We start from the raw sequence: 23,997 nt of genomic DNA, 5'->3' as shown, positions 1-23,997 counted from the left end.
AGCCACCTATGGCTAGTAGCTACCATAATGGACAACACAAATAAATATTTCCATGATCCGAGAAAATTTTGTTGGATAGTACTAAAGGATTTAAGATTAGGCACTAAATGAGATACCTTTAAAAATGTATCTTATAGCTGATATACAAAGGAATATCAATTTAGGTTTTCCCTAATTTGTCAACAATCCTAATAATTTAAATGACATAACCAACAACTTGTGAAAATTAAAAGAAACTTCTAAATCATAAAACTTTTTCAACAACCACATGAGAGGAAGAATTTAAATATCATCTTCTCTTGGGAAACTAATACAAAATTGTCATAGGAAGAGGTGATCACAGTAAATGCAACCAAAAAAAAAAAAAAAAAGGAAGGAAGGAATGTATCATAAAGGTGTCAGAAGTTTAATGAAAATAGTTTCTAGTATTTTGCAATAAGTGTGGTATGCCAGCTTTAAAATTTTTTAACTTACTCCTTTTAATATTCTAAATAAATATATAGTTTCATAACCTAGCTCTGTATTTGAAATTTTATATTCTTTTTTTGATGAAGACCTACCCTCACTCAGTTCCTATAAAATCTTCTATGACTTGGATAGAACTGTTCTTAAAAAGTAATTTTTCATAAGAGCCTCTTTGATATGGAGAACAAACAGAGGGTTACTGGGAGGGGTGGGAGGGGGGATGGGCTAAATGGGTAAGGGGCAATAAGGAATCTACTCCTGAAATTATTGTTGCACTGTATGCTAACTTAAATGTAAATTAAAAAATCAAATTAATAAAAAGGTAATTTTCGTTTCTAAGACAAAGCCATTTACAGTCTCTTCTCTTATTTTTCTATTACCGAATTAAGCTGGAATAGTTTCACATCTGCACTGGGTTGAATAGTGTTCTTTGGGACAGGGTCTTTGCAAATGTAATCAAGTTAAGATCATGCTGGATTAGGGTGGGCCCTAAATCCAATGACTGGTGTTCTTATAGAAGAAAAGTGAGACATGGACACACATAGGGAGGAAGGCCATGTGATGGCCAAGACAGACATGCAGTTAAGTGCCACAAGCCAAGGCCTGCTGGCTAGACCACCATGAACTAGAAGAGCCAGGGAAGGATTCTTTCTGGGGCCTTTGGAGAAAGTGTGATCCTGCTGGTGCCCTGATTTGGGACTTCTAACCTCCATCCAAAACTGTGAGAGAATAAATTTCTGTTGTTTTAGGCCACCGAGTTTGTGGTGATTGGTTGGAGCAGCCACAGGAAACAAATATGATATGCTACACATTGAGCTGATCTAACTTCTGGTCACTGTACCCTATCACTTGGGTGCAATTATTTATTAAAGATCATTTACAACACCGTAAGTTTTATTTACTCCAAGTATCACATCTCAGATATCAAATTCCAAGGAATGAAAATGAACAGTACAAGAATACATAAAGTAAATACTGCAACATTTAAGACTGGTCTCACTCAAGCAACAGGAAATGCCAAATATCGTTGCTCCAGCTTTAACCCTGACTTGAACTTAAAAAATAAAAGGCAAGAAGAATAACATACATTACATGAATGTGAGAGCACATTGCCTATTTCTGAACAGGTGAAAGCATAACTTACAAGTTTATCTGCATTGACTTATTGGTTCAAACCTGTGTTTCTAATTAAAAGGAAAAAAATACACATCAAATTTTGAACTGGTAAAATCACTTCACAGATATAAAAAATGCTAATGACACACCACTCTCTACTAGCACAGAACAATATACAAATAGAGCTGCCCAACCTATCTATTCACAGTTTGTTTTTTTTTTCCAGAGTTCAGTGGAAAATTGTGTGTATAGGTTAGGGGGGGAGGGGGAATGGGGAGTGAGTAGTTTGAGAAGGAAGATAAGCCAGTCACTGATCCAACTGTTAGCATCCAAAACTTGACCAAACCATTCAAGTTAAAAGACTACGGTAAGTAACAAAAGTCCCAATGCAATGCTTCAAATGATCCCTAAAAATAAAAGGTTAGAGATATTCCATGTTGCAAATGCCATTTGTGTCCTTAAGGGCCACATATGCCAACTCAGCTTCATGACTTAGGCAGACGTGCTCTGTGTAGTCTGCTGTTACCTAGGTTCGAGCTCTTAACCTGGACACTGGCTCATGCTGAGGAGCCTCTCCGCTCCGCAGATCTGTTCCTTTGCTGCACGACTATGACAGTGGTTCTGCTGCTGAGCTCTGCACAAAGGTCTGTGCTGCAGGCCCAGGCCCCTCTGTAGAGAAATACCTACTCACTGGAGAGTTTCATGTCTCTTACTGAAGCTGAAGCCAGAAATGCTAGAATGAGCATGCTTTAAAAATATTTTGTGACATTTTGGCAACTTGGTGGACTCCCTGACTGTGGAGAGCCTGCTCCTCACAGACTGGCCAATTCTTAGAGACAGCAAAAGGCCCACCAGGGAACACACCTTTCATAGGAAAACCAATCCAGAGCCAAATTCTGAGCCACTTCCTCTACCTAGCTCTTACTCTCCAGGAGGCAATATTCCTCTGGCCTAATTACCCAGGGTCAGCACCACACAACTAGAGATCAATCCGCCCTATAGCCCAGAGCCAGCTGACCTTATCCAAACTAGCCAATCCTCAACTGTTCCTCTGCCCTGCCTGGCCTTTCTTGCAAAAACACTCACACTTCTCTTCTCCCCCATATTTTCCCAGCAAGCCTGTTCCTGCCTCCTGACAAGCTCTGGTGTGCCCCCTTGCAGGCTTTTGTGGCATGGTATTAGCTTCTCCATGTCGGCTCCTCAGTCACCTCCATAAATTAGAGTCCCATGGGTATATTTTAACAGTGCAGCAGAAGGGTGACTGGTTTTGACAGAGGGGCATGCCTCTTAATTGCTCTTGACTTACTGAACAGATTCCGCTAAGTGGCCCACACTGCCTATGAAAGGATAGCCCGATGCTGACACACCTGGACTCTGGCAGCTACCACTTATGCTGCAGCTGCCATAGGCTGACACGGTGCTCCATCCTAACTTGCAGGAGGACCTCAAAGGCGTGCACATCCATGGTCCTCATTTACCTTAGGTTCTGTAGCCTAGGCTGATGGTAATCCACGTTCCCTAGTGGACACCTTCTGGGATAAATAATTGGATCCGTGGGTCACATGTGATTCCCTACCCTGATATGCTTCGTTTCTGGACTGATGACCCCTCAGTGACTAGGATAACTGGCCAACATTCAAGGCAGAGGCTTTTTGCAACAAGGAGTGAGGAGTAATTTTCTCCGACAGACTGTGTTGGGATGTAAGCCTGACTGACTGAGCCAGCAAAGCCCACATCAGTGGGGGGCTGCATGACTGAGTCACCTCCCTCCTCATTCGGTGAACTGATGCCATCACACTGATGCCAACTTCCTCCAGATTGTCTCCCTTTTAGAAAGTGTCTCTGGCAGAAGTCTGGGTGTTAGTCTCAAGTACGCTATCAGGATCCACTGGTAACACAGTGTTGAGCGCCCTCCTCATGGAAACCATGGCCCCCAAAGGCTTAGAAAGTTGCTTCAATGGCAGATCTCTCTGTTGTCACTTGCCTTTCTGCTATTGCAATTTGTCCCGAGACCCAGAGTGATATAGGAAACCCCTTCCGTGGAGACTGGTAGCTCAAGGTTGTGCTTCAAGCCTTCTTCAAGTGCTCAGGAAGTACCTGGGTGGTTCAGTCACTTAAGCCTCTGACTCTTGGTTTTGGCTCAGGTCAAGATCTCATGGTTCTTGGGTTCAAGCCCCACATCAGGCTCTGCACTGGTAGCGTGGAGCCTGCTTGGGATTCTCTCTTTCCCTCTCTCTCTGCTCCTCTCCCACTCTCTAAGTAAATAAATAAACTTTAAAAAGACAAACAAACTACATGCTCACATACTCAGGATGCTGCCACCACTGCTCTCTTGGATACAACATTTTATATAACAAATTATGTAGAATAATTATATATGAAGCAAATATATAATAAAATTTATTTACTAAAAGATTTATATAGCCAAAAGATTTTTTAAAAAGTTTTCATTGGTTTTTGTGCCTCTACAACCTAGGTTCTATGTTACCTCAAACATTTTGCTAAAATGCACCAATTAACAAAACTTCTTAGACTGAATACTGGGGCTCAAATTATAGTTATAGCTGAGGATTCTACTAAGTTTAGACATTGTACCTCCTATAATCTGAAATAAAGTAACCACATAGAAAATAGAAAAAAACATAGGTACACTGTAAGTGTAGCCTTGTCTCAATCTCCTGTAGTGATGGTACCAATTCCCTTAAAATACCCCATGTTGAGTATAGACACTCTAACATAATGAATAATAAATTAAGTTACAGTAAGTCTTTGTCACTTACAAATTAGATTGATAAAAATGGGACTCCATGATCCCCCTCCCCTCATTAAAATAGTTTATCTGGCCCAATGTAAGTGAATAAGGCCTTTCAAGATATAAATTTATTAGATTTATTCTAGGGGCTGGCTGCTGGGTGGCTCAGTCAGTTTAGTGTCCGACTTTGGCTTAGGTGATGGTCTCATGGTTCATGAGTTCGAGCCCCACATGTGGCTCATTGCTGTCAGTGCAGTCAGCTTGGGATCCTCTGTCTCCCTCTCTCTCTGCCCCTCCCCTACTCACTCTCTCTCAAAAATAAACAAACATAAAAAAAATTAAGATGTATTCTATAAAACCTAATTCACAAAGGGGTGATTATCCCAAATGCTTCTCCACTTTTACAGCTCAAATGTGCCTGTTCTTAAACCCGGGGAACATGAAGGGTCCCTCATGGTGGATTACTGCAGCCTTGTTGCTATGGTCCTATTGCGTTAGGGCCCCCATAACCAATATCCAATATTCTTAAAATTACTAATTCTATTCAATCAGTAACTGGTAAATATTTTGCTCTTACAGACTTGGCTAGTACACTCTGCTCAGCACCTACTTCAACAGTCTCTCAGGCACACTTTGCCTTCACCTCAAAGGGATGTACCCATCTTCTCCAGCTCCCTGTGGGGTACCTCAGCAGCTTTTCAGACAAGATCTTTGCTGCACCCATCTTTTCCAGGAGCACAGACATGACATCACAGTAATACCACCCTTGCTCCAAGGAGACTCACCTCACACATTCCCCAAGTGACATACAAGCCCAACATCTTTCAGTATTTTGGGGGTTCTGAAAGTAGTCCTCTGAAATATTCTGTAATAGTCCTCATTTACAAATTGCCCTTAATCTCATGGATGTTGCTACTTACAAATAAGCCCCCTTAAATGGGGCTGCCTCGGAAAAACATCTGAAATCTGATCAAATTAACACCAACAGGCACTGCCCTCAGAGACTCCCTCATTCAAGAGATGTTGGCAACCTCTTCTCAGGTCTCCCAGCATCTCTGGACCACCGATGTGGCTGTAAGTGGCCAAAAGGCTGTAGATGCAAAAATTGAGCCTCTCAGTCTCATGCTATGTACCATTAAAACAACAAATGACTGACCACATACCAGACTCTCCTGAAAACATAGGCTCTCACAGACCCTGGGCTATATCTCTGCATCCAGATGCCCCTGGGCCATGGAAGTAGCACTCCACAAGGTCTGCATGGGTACTGAGGCTTCCCTGATATAGGATGGAGCCAAACCTGACACAGTTCAGCTACAAGAGAGGGTGGTCTCTCCTGTCCTTAGTCCTTTTCCAGATGCCACTGTGCTGGAGGAGGTCACCCTCCCCAGACTCCCTGGCTACCTGAGAAGCCCTTGGGATTAAATGAGTGAACAGGAGGTAAAATTCACAGACCACATGAATGACCTTGTCCACCATCATGAAAATGAATGGAGCTCAATGGAACACTGAAACGTTCTGTCTCTCAGCTAGGATGTCTCTAAAAGGATTGGACCCCAAGGGTCAGCACAAATGGCCAAACTTCAGAGTCATATTAGCACTGGATGCTCTCCTTGGCAAATATCACAACTGTTGCCAATGCCTAAGTGTTGTCCCTTTTGGGATAAAAATGGCTGGGAATCTTATCCCTCACAGCTATCTAAAACACAAATCAAACTCACATACATACTAGACCCACAATACAAGCCTTTGCCAGGACACTTCTTACTCCTCTGGGGTTTCAGGCATTTTCAATAGTAATCAAGACATACATGTCACTTCTCAGAATATGCAATGCCGGGCATTTGGAAAAGATGTTCAACAGACCTTTCATGTCCCTGTTAGGTCCCAGATAACCAGTTTGAAAAATAATGACGTCCTCAAACATTTCCTTTTCAAAGTCGAGTCTAGCAAACAGACCCTTCAATGGCCCCAATTGTGCCCCAGGCCTTAATGTCTCTTAATTCAGGACCTCTTGGCTGCCTCACTCCTCATACAAACTTTTAAAAACTTCCCCCCAAAATATCTTGCGGTTGATGGGGTAGGTAGTCCTAGTGCTCTTCTCTCCCTGCCAAAAATAGCAAAAGCAACAAATGAATAACTCCACACCAAGTGGAAACAGCTCTGGGCGACAAAAAAGCAGCAACCACAACCCTGTAGAGCTCAAAACCTGAGGATGGCCACTTACAAAAGTGCAGGAAGCATTTTACATGCAAGACCCCAACTCAGTCCAGAGCAGCTCAGCACCAAGAGCGATCCCCTCAGAGGGATGTCACCCCACAGGGAAAGGAGAGCAGGGCCCCCCAGCAGTGGACATTTGCAGCCTTTATTACTGAGGACCCTGACATTCTTTATCAGTGCTGAACCCAGCTAACAGAGCTGCTCAGAGTCCTACAGGGTCTTCTTCCTGAGTCTGGAGTGGTCCCTGCAGTGAGACCTGCCCCCAGGGTCCTAAGTCACAGTTTTGACCCGCCATCACAAGCTTGTGCTGTTGCAGCTCTGTGTCTGACTCCAAGGTTCTAGTCAGGGCTTCAACCCACCATTACTGGGGCAGAGGTGCTGTTGCTCCACACCTCTTCCCCAGGTCCTAAGTCACAGTTCTGCCCTGCCATCATCAGGCCATGCCACTGTAGTTCTGTGTTCCCCCCTGGTTCCTCAGTTGGAGCCTTGATCCAGCATAACTACTGGCCAAACTGCTGTTGCTCTGTCTCCTGCCCCCTGGACTCAGAGTTGGAACTTTGACTCACTACCCCCAGGGTGTGCTGATGGATGCTGGCCACTGCCCCCTAGGCCCAGGCCACTGCTGCACTCTGTCATCCTAGGGTCTGTGCCACTAATGCATCCCCTGCTCCCGGGACCCAAATCATGCAGCAAGCTCCCAACCCTGGTCTCATTGTAGATCTGCAAATGCCAGTACCTCAGACATGGGTGCCACAGCTGCAGCAGGCGCACCTGTGCCTCAGGACCCAGGCACCTTGGTAGTTCCGTGTGCAACTGACCTGGACCACAGCTCCACTGAGTATCAGTGTACTGACTTGGTGCCGGGAGGGATGCTCTCAGCTAGAACTTCCTTCCATGGGCAACAAAAGAGAACAGGAGAACTCTAGCAACCTTCACCACCAAGGACTCCAGTAGACCTAGCTGCCACTGCCACCAGCAAGCCCTGCACAGTCTTGGCCACTAAAGATCCCCACAGTCCTCACTAACACTGACCTCATCTAACAGACCTGTATGGGGTGCCTGGGTAGCTCAGTCAGGTGAGCATCTGACTTCAGCTCAGGTCATGATCTCACAGTTCTTAGGTTTGAACCCCACATTGGGTTTTGCACTGACAGCACATAGCCTGCTTTGGGTTCTCTGTCTCCCTCTTTCTCTCTGCCCCTTCCCTGCTTGTGCTCTCTCAGTCTCAAAAATGAATAAACATTATAATTTTTTTTAAAACCTGAAAAAAATTAACAGACCTGCATGGAAACTATGCCACTGTACCCTCCCCAGAACAAGAAATGCATGCTACTAAGCCAGGGCCCTCACAGCCCACCAGGTGAAAGTCAGGTGAAAGTCGTTCCCCACCATAGCCAGTCTGAAAAATCTAGAGGAGGTTAATTCTCCCTCAAATGCTCAGACATCAACGTGAAACCCACTAGAAACACAAAAAAAGCAAGGAGACATGACATGACAAAAGGAACACAATTAACTTTCCGGCAACTGACCCCAAAGAATTGGAACTCTATGAGTTACCTGAAAAATAATTCAGAATAATTATTTTTAAAAAGCTCAGTGAAATTCAAGAAAACAGAGATAAACAACTCAATGAACTCGGAAAAAATAATGCATGAACAAAACAAAAAGTTCAACATTTAGAAATCATTAAAAAGAACCACATAGAAGTTCTAGAATATAATACTGTGAAGAATATAATAAAGTAAATGAAAAAATGCAACAGAGAGCTTCAACAGCAGCCTCAACAAGCTGAAGAAAGAATCTGCAAACTTAAAGACAGACCATTGATATTATCCAATCAGAGGCCAAAAAAAGAAAAAGAGTGAAGAAAACCTATGTTATGGGACACCATCAAGCAAAAAAATATCCGTATTATGAATGTCACAGAAAAAGAAGAGAGACAGAAAACCATTTAAAGAAATAATGGACGAAAACTTCCCAAATTGGGGGAGAGATATGGATCATTCAGGCATATGAAGCTCAAACAGATTCAACTTGAACAGATCTTCACTGAGACACATTATAATGAGACTCTCAAAAATCAAAGGCAGAGAGAATTTTGAAAAAAGCCAAAGAGAAAAAAAAAAAAAAAAAGACTCATCACATCACATACACGGAAACCCCATAAGGATATCAGCAGATTTCTCTGCAGAAACCTTGTAGACCAGGAGAGAATGAGATGATATATTTAGAGTTCTCTAAGAAAAAACCTGCCAAACAAGCATGCTTTGCCCAGCAAAGTTGTCCCTCCATGAGGAAGGAGAGATAAAGACTTTCCCAGATACACAAAAGCTGAGGGAATTCATCACCACTGGACCTGCCTTACAAGAAATGCCAAAGGAAGTTCTTCAGGATAAAACCAAAGGATGCTAATTAGTAACATGAAAACATATAAAAATATAAAACCACTGGTAAAGATAAACATACAGGCAAGATCAAAATACCCTAATACTGTAATGGTAGTGTGCAAAGTACTTTCAACTCTAGCATCTACATTAAAAGACAAAAGTGTTAAAAATACCTATAGCTACAATATTTTGTTAATGGACACACAATATAAAAAGATGGAAATTGTGACATCAACAACATAAAATGTAGAGGACAAGTAAATGTGTAGAACTTTTTACGCAATTAAAATTAACTTTTTATTAGCTTAAAATAGACTATTGAAACTACAAATGCATTATGAAAGCCTCGTGGAAATCATAAAGCAAAAACCTAATAACAGATACATCAGTGATAAAGAGAAAAAAACTCAAGGCATATCGCTACAAAAATCATTAATTTAGAAAGTCAGACAACAGAAGAAAAAAGGAACAAATGAACTACCAGTCAGAAAACAATTCACAAAATGGTGATAGTAAGTCACTTCCTATCAATAATTATTCTAAGGTAAATGGTTTAAATTCTTCAGTTAAATGACATAAAGTGGCTAAGGATTAAAAAAAAATAAGACCCAAATATATGCTGGGACTCAATTAAGCTTTAACCATACTCATAGGCTAAAAGTCAAGACACAGAAAAATATATTCCATGCAAATGGAAACCAAAAGAGAACAGAGGCAGCTAAACTTAAAGTCAAACAAAATAGGCTTTAAGTCAAAAGCTGTAACAAGAGACAAAGAAGATCATTATAAAAAGATAAAGGAATCGATTCATCAAGAGGACATAATAACTGCACATATACAGATAACACATATCAGGGCACCTAAATAAAATGAACAATTATTAACAGATCTGAAGTCAGAAGCAGACAGCAAAGCAGTTAACAGCAGGCGTCTTCAACCCCACTTTCAGCAAGGATATCATCCAGAGAGAAAATCAATTAGAAAATAATGGACTTGAACTACACTTTATACCAAATGGGTCTAACAGATATATACTGAATATTCTACCCAACAGCAGCAAAATATACATTCCTCTCATGTGCACATGGAACATTCTCTAGGATAGATCATATAAAGGTCACAAAACAAGTCTTAATAAATTTAAAAGATGAAATTTTATCAAGTATCTTTTCCAAGCACAATGATATGAAGCTAGAAATCAGTAACAGAAGGAAAGCTACAATATTCACAACTACGTAGGAGTTAAATAACATACTTCTGAACAATCAATGAATCAAAAAAGAAATCAAAAGGGTTTGTCTTGAGACAAATGAAAATGGAAACATAGCATACCAAAACTTATGGGATGTAGCAAAAGCAGTTCTAAAGAGGGAAGTTTACATTAATGCCTAGTAAATGTGTACAAAGAAATAAACCTAACCTTAAACTTTAACAAACTAGGAAAAGAGGAACTAAGTCCAAGTTTGCAAAAGGAAGGAATAAAAATTAGAGCAGAAAGTAAATACAATAGACACTAGAAAGACAACAGAAAAGATCAATGAAGAATTGGTTTTTTTTAAAATAAAACTGACAATCCTTCAGCCAGACTAAGAAAAAAAGTGAGGTGGTTCAAGTATGTGATAAACAAAATAGGAGACATTACAAATGATACCACAGAAACACAAAGGTTCTTAAGAGAATTCTCTGAACATTTATGTCGACAAATGAGATGACTTAGAAGAAATGGGTATATTCAAAGAAATATACAATTTACCAAGACAGAATCATGAAGTAATAGAAAATATGAGTGTCAATAACAAGCAAGGAGACTGAATCAGTAATCAAAAATTTCTTAAAAGGAAAAGCCTAGAAACAGATGGCCTCACACGTAAATTCTACCAATGATTTAAACAATTAATACTAATCTTTCTCAAACCATCTCAAAAATCGAAGAAGAGGGAGCACCTCCAAGCTTACTTTACAAGGCCATCATTACTATGACACAAAACCAGGCAAGGACACTATAAGAAAAAAATTACAGGTCAATATCTATGATGAAGACAGATTCACAAAATCCTCAACTAAATACTCATAAACCAAATTCAAGAGCATATTAAAAAGATTATACAACATGATCATGATGGATTTACCCCTGGGATGCAAAGAAAAATCAACATATACAAATCGAACAGTGTGATCCCCACATTAACAGAATGAAGGATAAAATGTATATGATCTTTTCAATAGTGCAGAAAAAGTATATGACAAAATTCAAAACCACTTCATGATAAAAACTCTCAATAAATTAGGCGTAGAATCAATGTTTCTCAATGTCATAAAGGCTATGAATCATAAGCCCATAGCTAACATTACACTCAACAGCAAAAAGTTAAAAGCCTTTCCTGTAAGGTCGTAAACAAGCCAAGTACTCACCATTTTTATTAAAGACAGTGCTGGAAATCCTAGAAATAAAAGGCATTCAAACTGGAAAGGAAGAAGTAAAATTATCTCTTATAAATAGAAAACCCCAAAGATCCCACCAAAAAACTGTAAGAACTAATCAATGAATTCAGTAAAGTTGCAGGATATGGAATCAATATATAAAGATTGGTTGCGTTTTTATACACTAACAAACTATCAGAAATAAAAATTTTTAAAAGTCCCATTTATAATTGCATCAAAAATACACAGAAATAAGTTTACCCCAGGAGATGAAAGACCCGTACACTGAAAACTAAGAGACACTAATGAAATAAATTGAAGATAGATAAATGGAAAGATAGCCTATGTTCCTAGATTGGAAGAACTGATACTGTTACAATGTCCATACTATCCAAAGTGATCTACAAGTTCAATGTGGTCCCTATCAAAATTCCAATGGTATTTTTTACAGAAATAGAAAAAAAAAAGTCCTAAAATTCATATGGAACCGCAAAAGACCCCAAAAGCCAAAGCAATCTTGAGAAAGATGAATAAAGTTGGGAGCATCACACTTCCTGATTTCAACCTACATTACAAAGTTATAATAATCAAGAGAGTTTCATACTGGCCTAAAAAGGCACACAGACCAGTAGAACAGAACAGACAGCTCCCAAATAAACCTGTGCAGATATGGTCCACTAATCCTGACAAGGGTGCCAAGAAAACACAATGAGTAAATGATGGGCTCTTCAAAAAATGGGTGTTGGAAAAACTGGATATCTACATGCAAAATAATGAAATTGACAGCTATCTTATACCTATAAAAATCACCTCAAAAAAGGGGCACCTGGGTGACTGTCACTTAAGCACCCAACTCCTGACTTCAGCTCAGGTCATGATCTCATGTTTTGTGGGTTCAAGCCCCACATTGGGCTCTGCACTGACAGTGTGGAGCCTGCTTGGGATTCTCTCTCTCCTTCTCTCTCTCTGCCTTTCCCTTACTTGTGCACGCTCTCTCTCTCTCTTAAAAAAAATTAAAAAAAATTAATTCAAAATGGATTAAAGACTTAAATGTAAGAGCTGAAACTGTAAAACTCCTAGAAAAAAGATCCTTGATACTGGTATTAGCAATGCTTCCTTTTTGGATAAGATGCCCAAAGCCCAGGCAATGAAACAAACAAGTAGGACCACATAAAACTAAAGTACTTCTGCATAGCAAGAAAGCAATTAATAATTTGGAAATGCACCTATAGAATGGGAAACAAATATTTGTAAATCATTTAGGAAATAAAATGAAATCCTATAAGGAAAGAAATCAGTATTTTGAAGAAATATCTTCATTTCCCAGGTTCACTGCAGCTTATTTACACAACAGCCAAGATATGGAAACAACCTAAATGTCTTTCAAGGGATGACTGGAAAAAGATAATCTGATACATACACACACATATTTATATACATAGAGTAGAGTATGATTTTGTCTTAAAAGGAAGGAAATCTTGGTATTTGTCACAAATAGGATGAACACAGAGGACATTATGCTAAGTGAAAATAAACCAGACACAAAAAGATAAATACTTATCATATCACTATATATGGGATCTTGAAAAAGCTGATTTCATAGAAATAAAGAATAGAATTGCAGAGTTGCTAGGGGCTGAGGAGAGGGGGAAATGGGGGGATGTAGGTCAAAGGGTACAAACTTTCAGTTATAAGAAGAATAAGTTCTGAGGCTCTAATGTACAGCACAGGGACTAAATTATACAGTATTGTGTTCTTAAAGTTGCTGACAGTAGATCTTAAGCATTTTTATCACACACACATACACACATACACAAGGTTAACTGTGTGAAGCGATGGAGGTGTTAATTATCTGTGTGTATGTATAACAAATCATCATGTTACACACTTTGAATATATATAATTATATTTGTCCATTTTCCTCAATAAAGTTGGGGAAAAGTTTTTCTGATTGCACTTTCCTCTATTTAAGAGGAACAGGAGCACCTGGGTGGCTGAGTCAGTTGAGCGGCTGACTCTTGCTTTTGCCTCAGGTCATGATCTCAAGGTCAAGAGATCAAGCCCTGCATCAGGCTCCGCACTGAGTGTGGAGGTTAAGATTCTCTCTCTCTCCCTCTTCCCCCTCCCCTACTCACGCACGTGCGCCTGCATATGTGTGCACACACACACACACACACACACACTCTCTCAAAAATAAAAAAAAGAAAACAAAATAAAATAAAGGGGGATATGTGTTGCCTTCATGTATATTAAAAACTCATTATATATGTTAGGCCCTTTAACAATGTTTCCCCCTCCCTTTATAAATGTTTCTATCTTTCCCCCATCTAACAAGGGCTAGCAGCCAGATCGAGGGCACATGCTTTCTTGGGATGCATTAATCATGGACATTCCCATAGGTCAGGCAGCTGAGCAGCTGATAAGGGACCCAAGTGAACCTGAAGCAAAAATCAAAACCAAAAACTCTGCCAGGTGTAGCTGCCCACCATTCTGCTGCCTGTTGGTCTTATTACTGTTGATCTGGACGTTTTCATTGGTTTGCAAACACCTGAAGTAAACCACTGTTTCAAGCAAACATCGCAAACATTGAGACCCACATCGACCTGAGTGGGTACCTACTTAAAATGGATACCCCAAGTCCCAAACCCCATACAACATCACTCTGGCCTGGAAGCTCACTGCCCAGACCTCAAGCTTGCCACTGGAGATAACTCTACACTGGACACTAGAACTTATGCCCACAGACTACCTTTGCTAAGTCACAAAGTAAACCCAGGACATTTTTACTTCTCTTCCTTCAATATCAGGGATTCTATTATGTTTCTGAGCTTGCTGCCTATTTAGTGCATTACTCTGGCATATTCCTTGCTCTCTGCCAAAACACACACCCCTACACTCCCCTGCCTAAAGTGAAATCTGATGGAGTTTACTATCTGTACACTATTCCAAAAATTAATGGTGATTATTACTTTCCCCAGGAAGAGCCTGCCTTGTCTCTGCCAACCCCTCCAGTGTCTGGGAGAGGACTACTCACTCTCCACTGCCGCCTTCTACTGCCCTCTCCAGCTTTCCACCACCTCTCCTGCCCTGTGTCTCTAATTGTAACACTCCTTTTCCTTGGTTACACACACATAACTGCTTAATTGTTAATGTATTTACTAAGTTATCATACCCTCCAATAGCGTAACTGCTGGGCCTGCCATCTTAACTCGAGAAATACATTGAGACATTATCACACTCATACTTCGTATATACTTTACAATTCCACCAAGATAGTGTTGAAGACCCCCCAGAGTTCCATATCTATGATCTGACTAAGGCCTATAAGTGGGAACCTTAGTTATAGACTGGACTCAAGGACTCCTTATGCTTCTCCTTTTTACTCTCACAATAAAATGCTTTCTATGTGTTTAAGGTAACTTACATCTTACTCTTTAATGTCTCCATTGTCATCACCCTGAAGTTTCCTTAATATGATGTCAGAATATTGGAGGACCAATTGTACTAATCATGCGTTTAAAAATCATGCGTTTGACATCTCCAGGGCCTCACTGGCTGGGGAGATTGACCCTCCTGGGCTGGCCAGTCAGAGACAGCAAAGGGTCCACAAGGAAGCATGCCTTTCATATGAGAACTAAACAACCCAGAGCCCATATTCTGAGCTACCTCCTTTGTCTGGCTCTTACAGTCTAGGAGAAAAGAGTCCTGGCCTTAATCACCCAGGACTCAATACCAGACAAGTAGATCCCACTCTTATAACCCAGAGCCAATCATGATCATCCAAACTAGACAATCCTAACCTGTTTCCCCTGACCTGTCTGGTGTTTCCCACAGAAACACAATAAAGGCCCTCCCCACACTTTGTCTTCACTCCTGCTTCTGCCTTCTAGCTCTGGTGCTTCCCCGTGTGGCCTTAAGTTCATGCCTCTCATTTCTAGTGGAACTATGAGTAACAACAACCTTGCCTTCCAATGGCACGGACCTCTCTGCATTGTCACCCAGTCACCTTTAGAAATTAAGACTTGGCCACAAGTCAGAACTAGTGTCCCCCAAATGGTCCACCTGGGGGTAGCAGCACTCTAATTTCCTCAATAGTTTATGCTACTTCAATATTCTAATAGTCAATATGCTAATATTCACCTAAAAGCAGACCTACTACTAAAAGCTACTTGACAGGATTCAGCAGATATTGGTAATTTTTTTATCAGTCAAGAAGCCAAAATTAAGGTGAAGTTAAGGTGAGGAGTTGCAAAGGCGGAAAGACCTTCTCCTACAAGTCAGAAGTCAATGGCTCAGAATGAAGCGGTGCCAGTAGGGACAAGGTGATACTGGGAAACATTAAGGGTTCAATTTTTCCCATGTGTGGTTGATACAGCTCACCCTACTCATCCAGATCTAGCCTCCCGGGTTTTGGGTTTTGATGAAACATAGAATCATAACAGGGTCTTTTAGCAGGGGTAGAGCTACAGAGGAAGAGTTTCTTTCTTCAAGCTGCCGCTGCTATCCCAGTTGAAAATGGGAGATGGGTGCCTCTCTACCCTGTTTCATAAGGGTATTTAGAAAAAAATAAAACCCCATGCCTGTTGAACAAACAAAAATCACCCACATTTATTTTCCCTCCTAATGGCTCTTTCTTCTTCATATCTTCATTGAAGATGCCCTCTTCAATGCCCATCACCTCCCCTCCCCTCCTTCCCACCCCCCATGAATCCTCAGTTTGTTCTCAGTTTTTAAGAGTCTCTTATGCTTTGGCTCTCTCCCACTCTAACCTCTTTTTCTTTTCCTTCCCCTCCCCCATGGGTTTCTGTTAAGTTTCTCAGGATCCACATAAGAGTGAAAACATATGGTATCTGTCTTTCTCTGTATGGCTTATTTCACTTAGCACCACACTCTCCAGTTCCATCCACGTTAAAAGCATCTAAATTTTACAGAGTGGTATCTACCGAAGTAATTTAAGTAGTGGGAGAAAACACAAAAGGAGAAAAGAAGAAACAGATGAGTACTTTTAAAAAGCAACTTAAAAAGCATAATGACTTCTATATGATACAGCTAGGTCAGGCAATGGAGTATTTTGATTGTACCAACTGCCAATTTTCAAATAATTTTATGACAAAATGATAATGTCATAGTTTATGGTAACTCTACCATCTATTTTGTTCCTTGATGATTTAAAAGTCCTGTGGTAAGGCTTAATGTATGTTAATAGTTGAAATACAACTTACTAAACAGTCTTGGTGCTTTTTGGTTTGGGAGGTCAAGGAGGGTGATGCTTAAGAGAAAGACTTTGTTGTGGTTGTAAAAATGGGATAGCACTCCAAAATTTGGCACATGAATCAGCTAATACTTATTGTGGTTCCATGGATAGACCTTAAAATTTAAAATTTTTTTAATTTGGAACTTTAAAAAGTATTCTAACTTTCAATTCTGAAGATGAGGACACATAGGGAATGTGGTACCCTAAAAATCTAAGCTTTCAGAATACTGCCTGTCAGGATATCAGTTGTATTTCAGAGACATAGGGATGCAGGGATGGAATTATGAGTCAAGCCACTTAGGAGAGTGAAATGGAAAAATACCTAACAAAGTGTATAGAATGTACTTCAATTACTATATTTAAAGAAGAAAAATTACTCCCCCACACTGTTATTATTACTCTAAGTAGATTCTGCTTTTATTCTGATGCAGAACTAACTAGACCATTAGTGTTGGAACATTTTCAGTAAAATTAAACTTGAATGTTCTGACTCTGAATAAGAGCTTATTTTCTGAGAAATATTAGAAACGACATCTCCATGACAGCAAAGAGGGCAGGGGCAGGGGCAAAGCTATTCTGCGTTAGCTAAATTTGTAACAAACCAGAATTTAGGTGTCCTTCTTTAAGTTTTTGAAAGGAAGCTTCCTTCATAATATGACTTGAAATATTCTTTCCTTGATCTGACTTCCTGTCATTTAAGTGCTCAGGAAATACCCATCTACTCCTGCTCTGCTCTGGGCAGAGAGGTGAGATACTGGACACAGCATGAAGCATGAACCATTCCCTTGGGTGTCAAAAGACAAAAACAACCAAAACTTTGGCTGTTCTATCTACATCATTACTTGTTTGAACAGTCTTTTACATAAGAGCACTAGGAACAAGGTGACAATTCAGAAAGAGGCAGACAGAATCAGGAAGCGATAATTCATGATTCCGATCAGAGATCTGTGCCAGTTATGACATTTCAGGCGTAAGGGTGAGAAAGCCACAGCATGTGATGGGGACAGGAAAAGCCCTGGTACTCCGAGCACAGAGACTTAAATTCAGGAAGGCTCCTGCAGAAACTAGGATCACACTGTGGCTATTTTACACACTCCCAAATGGAAACAGCAATGATACGATTTTAACGTAGGAAAGATTCTCAAAAAAAAAAAAAAAAGAAAATGGTCAATGCATACCCATTTTTAGGAGCCATTTCTAAGAAAGGTCCTCTGGCATATTAGATACAGTTTTGCTTTCTTTTAGATGATCAGATTAGGATACAATGCCTAAGAATGCTGAATACTATCATTAACACATGAATCAATAAAATATTTTAGAAATCACATGGCCAAATCGCCTTTAAACCATATTCAAGATGAGATACGAGATTTGCAATAAGTGAGGTACCAGAAACATCTGATTGGAAATACTTTCACATTTTCTCTTTATGACTAAGTTATACAAGAAGAGGATTTTCTCACTCCCATAATGAAACCGAGCAGTAGCTATTGAAAACCCATACAATTAAAAAAAATACAATTATAAAGTTTCTAATAAAATGTTTGATGGATTGATAAACAACCAACTTCTGACATTATGAAATATTCTGTTAAAACTCAAAGAGACTCTTAAAAACTGAGAACAAACTGAGGGTTGATGGGGGGTGGGAGGGAGGGGAGGGTGGGTGATGGGTATTGAGGAGGGCAGCTTTTGGGATGAGCACTGGGTGTTGTATGGAAACCAATTTGATAATAAATTTCATTTATTGAAAAAAAAATAAATTACCTAGAAAAAAAACAAAAAACAAACAAACAAAAAACCTCAAATATGATACACCTTGAATGAAAAAAGCAAAACTTAAAGCTGTGATTTATTCTCCGGTCTGGTTCTCATCATCTTTTAGTTAAGAGCATCCATGGCACAACCCAAGAAGCCAACTCAGTGCAGCAGCTGTTTAGGCCAGTGCTAATGATCCAGTATCTTAGTTCACATGGTTATTCCAATTAATACTACCAATATGCATTAGAGGTCGAAGTTGTAATGTATTGTTCTGTAATAGGTAACACTGGGTCTGATCACTTTTAAAACTTCTTTTCAAAAGACACAGAGACAATTTTTAGGTTGAGGATGGAAAACAATTTTTAGATTGCTGAATATTTACACCCCATATGCACCCCCCCCTTCTTGCACACTGTCCTGATATATTTTCCTGGAAGAGATAGAGTCCCATTCCAGAGCAGACGTTAATGTCCTCATATATGAGTGGATGGATGGTGAACTCAGATTTACTGATGGGCATAATTTCCAATGCAAATACTGGTAGGAAGAGGACTGTTTCCTAAATGTTTAGTGTTCACCAAATTAATGAGACAGGCTTATGCTTTCAAGGGGGTTTTTGTACTAGTTTGGTTGCATGTTTGACATTCCAATACACATACAGTTTTAGTGAACTTTTGCTCACTCTTTATTGAGTGCATATAAATATATATCCTCAAATCAACTATACTGTTGTCAGATTTTTCTATATCCAAGGTACACCTTCGTGTATTCTGATGTTCATCTGATTACAACATGCAATGTACGATATCTGAACTACTACGGGACATACAACATAGTTCTATCTGGTAGCTACTACTTCTTGGGTGAGGACTAATTTTGGCTCCTGTACTGGACAACAGTTCGATCCCTCAATTTCACACACAACTTCACAGCGACACACAAAGCCGAAGCGCATTTTCAGTTAGCCTGTGCTCTGAGAAATCTGCTTCCAGATAAAAATGTGGTTTCCCTCTTACTCTCTAGCCACCAAAGCATGCTGTTCCCATCTGGTGTAGTGAGATACTTTACCAGGGAGGGAGTCCTTCTTTCTCGCAAAACCTAAACCACTTGCCAACCATCTGTGGTGTTCCCTGCTGTCAGTGAACTGCACATTAAAGCATCTGCTTCAAGGAGATTTTCTTAGGTTGGTTTCCAACTGTGGGCTCCATGCAAACTTCAGGCTAACCTTGTACCGTCAGGTTCCGCCAGGCACCAAGTTTTAACATTTGAGCAGGAGTCAATGTTTGCTAAGTGTTCCGTTTTGTAACCCTCAACAAGCATTTTACAAAGCACGATGAATGGGATGCTACTTGTCCACGTCTAGCGCTCCTCATAAAAGTACAAGGGCTTCCAGAAACCTTGACAGAGAGAACAAAAATCAATTATTTCTCTCCCTGCTATTAACCAGCTCCTGCCGACTATTCATCTTACGCGTAATGATGACTAATATCCGCCGAATGGCGAGCAGACGTTCTTTCAGTGAGATCATGCCAAGAATAGCCAGCTGAGCCTTGCGTTCCAGAGGCAGCACTGCCAGGATCCACCAGGACCACGCAGGACCACTAGGGTTACTCTGCAAGGGACATGAAAGGGAAAGAAAATCAGCACCTAAAATGCAAGTCTCTTCTCTTTGTTTCACCAACAAGGCGGGGGCAAGGATTAAATGCCACCTTCTATTTTAGAGCTACTTTCCATCCATTCAACCCTTGAGATACAAAGTTTACTTTTCTGTTACAAATTTAAATGTGGGAGAATTCACAAAACGTAAAGCCTGCAAAGAGAAGCATCTTTTATAGGGAAATTCCATGAATTAATTGCTTCTGTTCTCTCAAAGCTCTTGTTATGCGTATATACCGGTCAGAAGAGGGGACCATAAATCTCACCTCTACTTTCCAATGTTCTGTGTTATTATTTTTTAAGTTTTAAATATACTATAGAAAGCTCAATATTAGGAAGGCTAAAAGTAGGTGTACAAGTCTGAGTATTATAAATCTTTTAACAATATCTGTGTGATAAATATGCACATGTATACAAAACATCTATATATGAATTATTGTTAATTATATATACATTGGAGTCATCATGAATTAAATATATAAGAATTATTCTGCTACCTGATAGCTTATATTTCACATAACCCAACACACTTCTGGACTGAGATCTAAGCAAAAGCTAGTCATAAAGTTGTTCTCAGTATTCCTTGCACTAAGAACCAAGATATCTAGGCCACCTGGCTTCCCATCTTGGATTCTCCTCCAATCCTACCCCTAAAGTAATACAGAATCCAACTGGGAACTAGAGAGGGTAGACTCTGAAGTCACTTTAGCTTAGGATGTGGAAGCTTCTATCGGAAGATTAGGAGTAACACTGAGGCAGTTTTTGGCTTAAAGGATGGTCTTGAGTTTGGAAAAGACAGAACTCAGGTGGGGGTAAAAGACAGAAGTCGGCCAGAGATAGAAAAAGAGTGTAACAGTGGATGGGAAAAATACAGAGTACATTTCATCTTTCCCCAAACCTGCTGAGAGCTGGTCCCGGATGCTGCTTTCTCCACAAGACAGGGGAGTTTGTACAGAAGGAACTTTATACTCTGTCATAGGCCTAAGCCATCCCTGCCTGGCTCTGTCACCCGGAGGAGGAAGAAAGGATTCATGTACACTTAGAAGCGCTTCACAGCCCGAAGCCACGCCCTGCTTGCAGAGCCAAGTTCACTGAAAGCACGCTGGCGGAACACAGAGAAAGCCTGACTGGATATAGAGGGCAAGGAAGACTCCTAATTTAACAGGAGTTAGATTTTCTCTGCATTTATTCAACATCTGTTGATTAGGCACAAGGCAATAGTATGTGCAAAATATGGACTGTTCATGCCAATACACACATTATTACTCTCTAAGTCATAAGATTGAAACAGCTGATTTAAACAGTGGGTGAGAGAAGTAAAAGTACCAAAGCCAACAGCCAGTCAGAAAAAATGATTTTTGATAGAAAATAAATGACCTTCACACATTATTAATCAAAAAGCATTGGTTGTTTTGCTCCAAAAGGCACATGCTACTACATTAGGTGATTCTTTGGGCTGTTGACAAATGAACCCGTTCATAAGTGATCACAATGGAGTACACAGCACAGCACGGGCAAATTTTCCTTCAGAATAATGTGTCTTAACATACAGCAGGAAATAATAGCATTCTAAAAGAAATAAGGAGAATATACCTGAGGCTCAGACTCCCTGTCTGGCATCAACCCAAAATGGCTTAAGATTTGTTCTTTCATGTGATCCTGAAGTGAAGTAAACCAGGAAACTGACTGCTGATATACTGAATCATGAAGACTGGTAAGTTCTTCATACTCTGTTCCTTCCACCTGATCAAGGAAAGAGGGATGACCATTTTAGCAATTCATTATTAGCACACGAAATATAGTGATCATCTGCTGTATTTGGTAAGTGGAGCTGGGACATTTAGTATTCAGATAATTCATCAGTGTTTTATAAACATGATATATGCTCAACATAGAAATTTGTACTTTTTTTATACAGTGAAGATCTACCTATCCTGTCTATCCATAACATCCTGATTTTTCTCTTAACAACATGAACATATATGCCATATTACTATGAATCATTTTCAATGGCTACATGTAGAGATATACTATAACTTACTCCACCATTAAGATAAAATAGACTTTAATATTACACAGTAATATAAATATTTATGCAAAAGTGATTTGTTTTTTGTCAGTGGTGGTGATAGAAGGGGCTGTCATTCCCTCAGGATAGTTTCCTAGAAGCAGAATTGCCAAGTCAAAGAGTGAGACATTTAAAAAATTATATTCCATATCACCAAACTATATTCCAGAAAACATGACAGCTACTCTGTATCACTGTATTAGCCTTAAGCAGCAGTAAGCCCTGATACCTTAGATTTATCATGCATTACTGCTGGGTGCCTATCTCACAGCCAAGTCACTATTTTAAGTATATCCCACCCCTATTGAGGGTGGGGGTAAAAGACAGAAGCCCAAGTGGGAAAAGCTTGGGCTGGGGACCGAGGGACCCAGGTTTGTTCTGGCTTCACTGCTGATTCTCATGAGCCAGTCACACAGCCTCCAGAGGGTAGAGTTTTCTCATCTACAAAATGGGAATAAACCATTCAGGTCCTTTCTGGTTATAAAATTCAAGGGTCTCTGAAAACTAGGGTAAACTGAGGAATTAGATTATAACGCATGCAACCATTCTCAATTTGATTTATACAAATCAAATATTCCTATGTAGTAGAGGGTTTTCTTTAAAAAAAAAAAAACACCAAAATTATTTTATTTGTAGTTAGGTAAGCTCTTGTTTTGAAATAAATACAAACACCACTAAAAACTGCCATCCACAACAGTCAGTAAACTCTTCCATCAGATTTGTTACCCAGGCAGCAGAGAACAATCACATTCAGTCCCATCCTTTAAACCCACTCCCTGCTCCTGAGATGCTGGGGTTGACTTGCTGCCCTTGGCTCCTCTGAGCTGTGTAGCCCTGTGCCTAGGATGACCAGAAACAGCAGCTGGAAAGGGGGCAGTGCTGGCAGTGTGGGTGTGGGTCTACTGATGGGTGTCACAAATGTACAGCACTGTCCCCAAAGCGACTTCCAGTGTGATGTCAGACAGCTAAAGACTCTCACTCGCCACGGTGAGAACCATGGTGTGGTTCTAAATGTGAAGGACAGAATTCAAAAGAGGATACAGTAATTCCAAGGATTTCCTCCTTCTAAACAGTTGTAATGTTTTTGTTGCAGGATAATTTACATACAGAAAATGCACAAATCTCACTGGCTGGCTCAGAGTTTTGCCAGCCACACACACCAGTGGAATCACCATCCTAAACAGGACAGAGAACGTTTCCATGGCCCACAATGGCCTTAAACCCTCCTCTGGTCAGTTACAAACCCTCACCCCAGCCTGTCTCTGCCCTCCAAAACCAGAGACAGGTGATGCCTGGTCTTGGAAGCATACAAATGAAGCCACACAGCGCATGTGGTTGTGCATCTGGCTTCCCCGGCTTAGCAGGATGTTAAGAGATGTGTTCATTGAGAGATCTAGGAGATTCTTTCATACAGTTTTGTGTATCATTAGCTCCTTCCTTTTTATTGCCAAGTAGTATTCCATTGTATAAATGTACTACAATTTGTTTATCCATTCTCCTGTTGATGAGTATCTGCACTATTTCTTGTTTGTGGCCATTAATGAGTAAGACTGCTAGAGACATCTTGGTACACATCTTTTGAGAATCCCTTCAAAACATTTTGTTAATTTGTCAAAACATGGGTTCTGTTATTTCTATTAGGCATATAAATAATTCTTAAGGGGTAAGAGAGCCAAACCTTTTATATTTAGCTTTAGAAGGTATTTTTAAGTGCTACTTTTTATATCTCATTCTGAACTAATACCAGAATCTAGAACAGGGATGGACTACTACTCACAAATTAAATCCTGTTCACTCCATATGTAAGCAGCATTTTATTGGAAACCAGTCATGCCAACTCATTTACATATTGTCTATGGCTGCTTCTGGGCTATAAGAGCATAGCTGAGGAGTTGCA

The 23,997-nt window shown here is 40.1% G+C and overlaps 1 protein-coding gene across 2 annotated transcripts in view; it reads right to left on the bottom strand.

The window, feature by feature from the left end:
• Positions 1–18,404: 18,404 nt before the first annotated feature.
• Positions 18,405–23,997, bottom strand: part of LONRF2 (LON peptidase N-terminal domain and ring finger 2) — a 47,605-nt gene continuing 42,012 nt past the window's right edge. Inside the window, exons 11-13 of one of the 2 annotated variants that reach the window (XM_042931992.1) lie at positions 21,626–21,775; positions 19,847–19,988; positions 18,405–19,773 (exon numbers count right to left, since the gene is read on the bottom strand). In XM_042931992.1, the coding sequence (XP_042787926.1) occupies positions 19,736–19,773; positions 19,847–19,988; positions 21,626–21,775 (330 nt within the window). In that variant the 3' untranslated portion in view covers positions 18,405–19,735. Of the gene's footprint in view, positions 19,989–21,625; positions 21,776–23,997 lie in introns of both variants that reach the window. The other variant, XM_042931991.1, reaches the window with a different exon arrangement.

This window comes from Panthera leo, chromosome A3 (assembly GCF_018350215.1).
Source record: "Panthera leo isolate Ple1 chromosome A3, P.leo_Ple1_pat1.1, whole genome shotgun sequence".
Taxonomy (NCBI): Eukaryota; Metazoa; Chordata; class Mammalia; order Carnivora; family Felidae; genus Panthera; species Panthera leo.
Note: the sequence above shows the minus strand (reverse complement) of the source record. Positions and strands in the feature narration are given on the sequence as shown.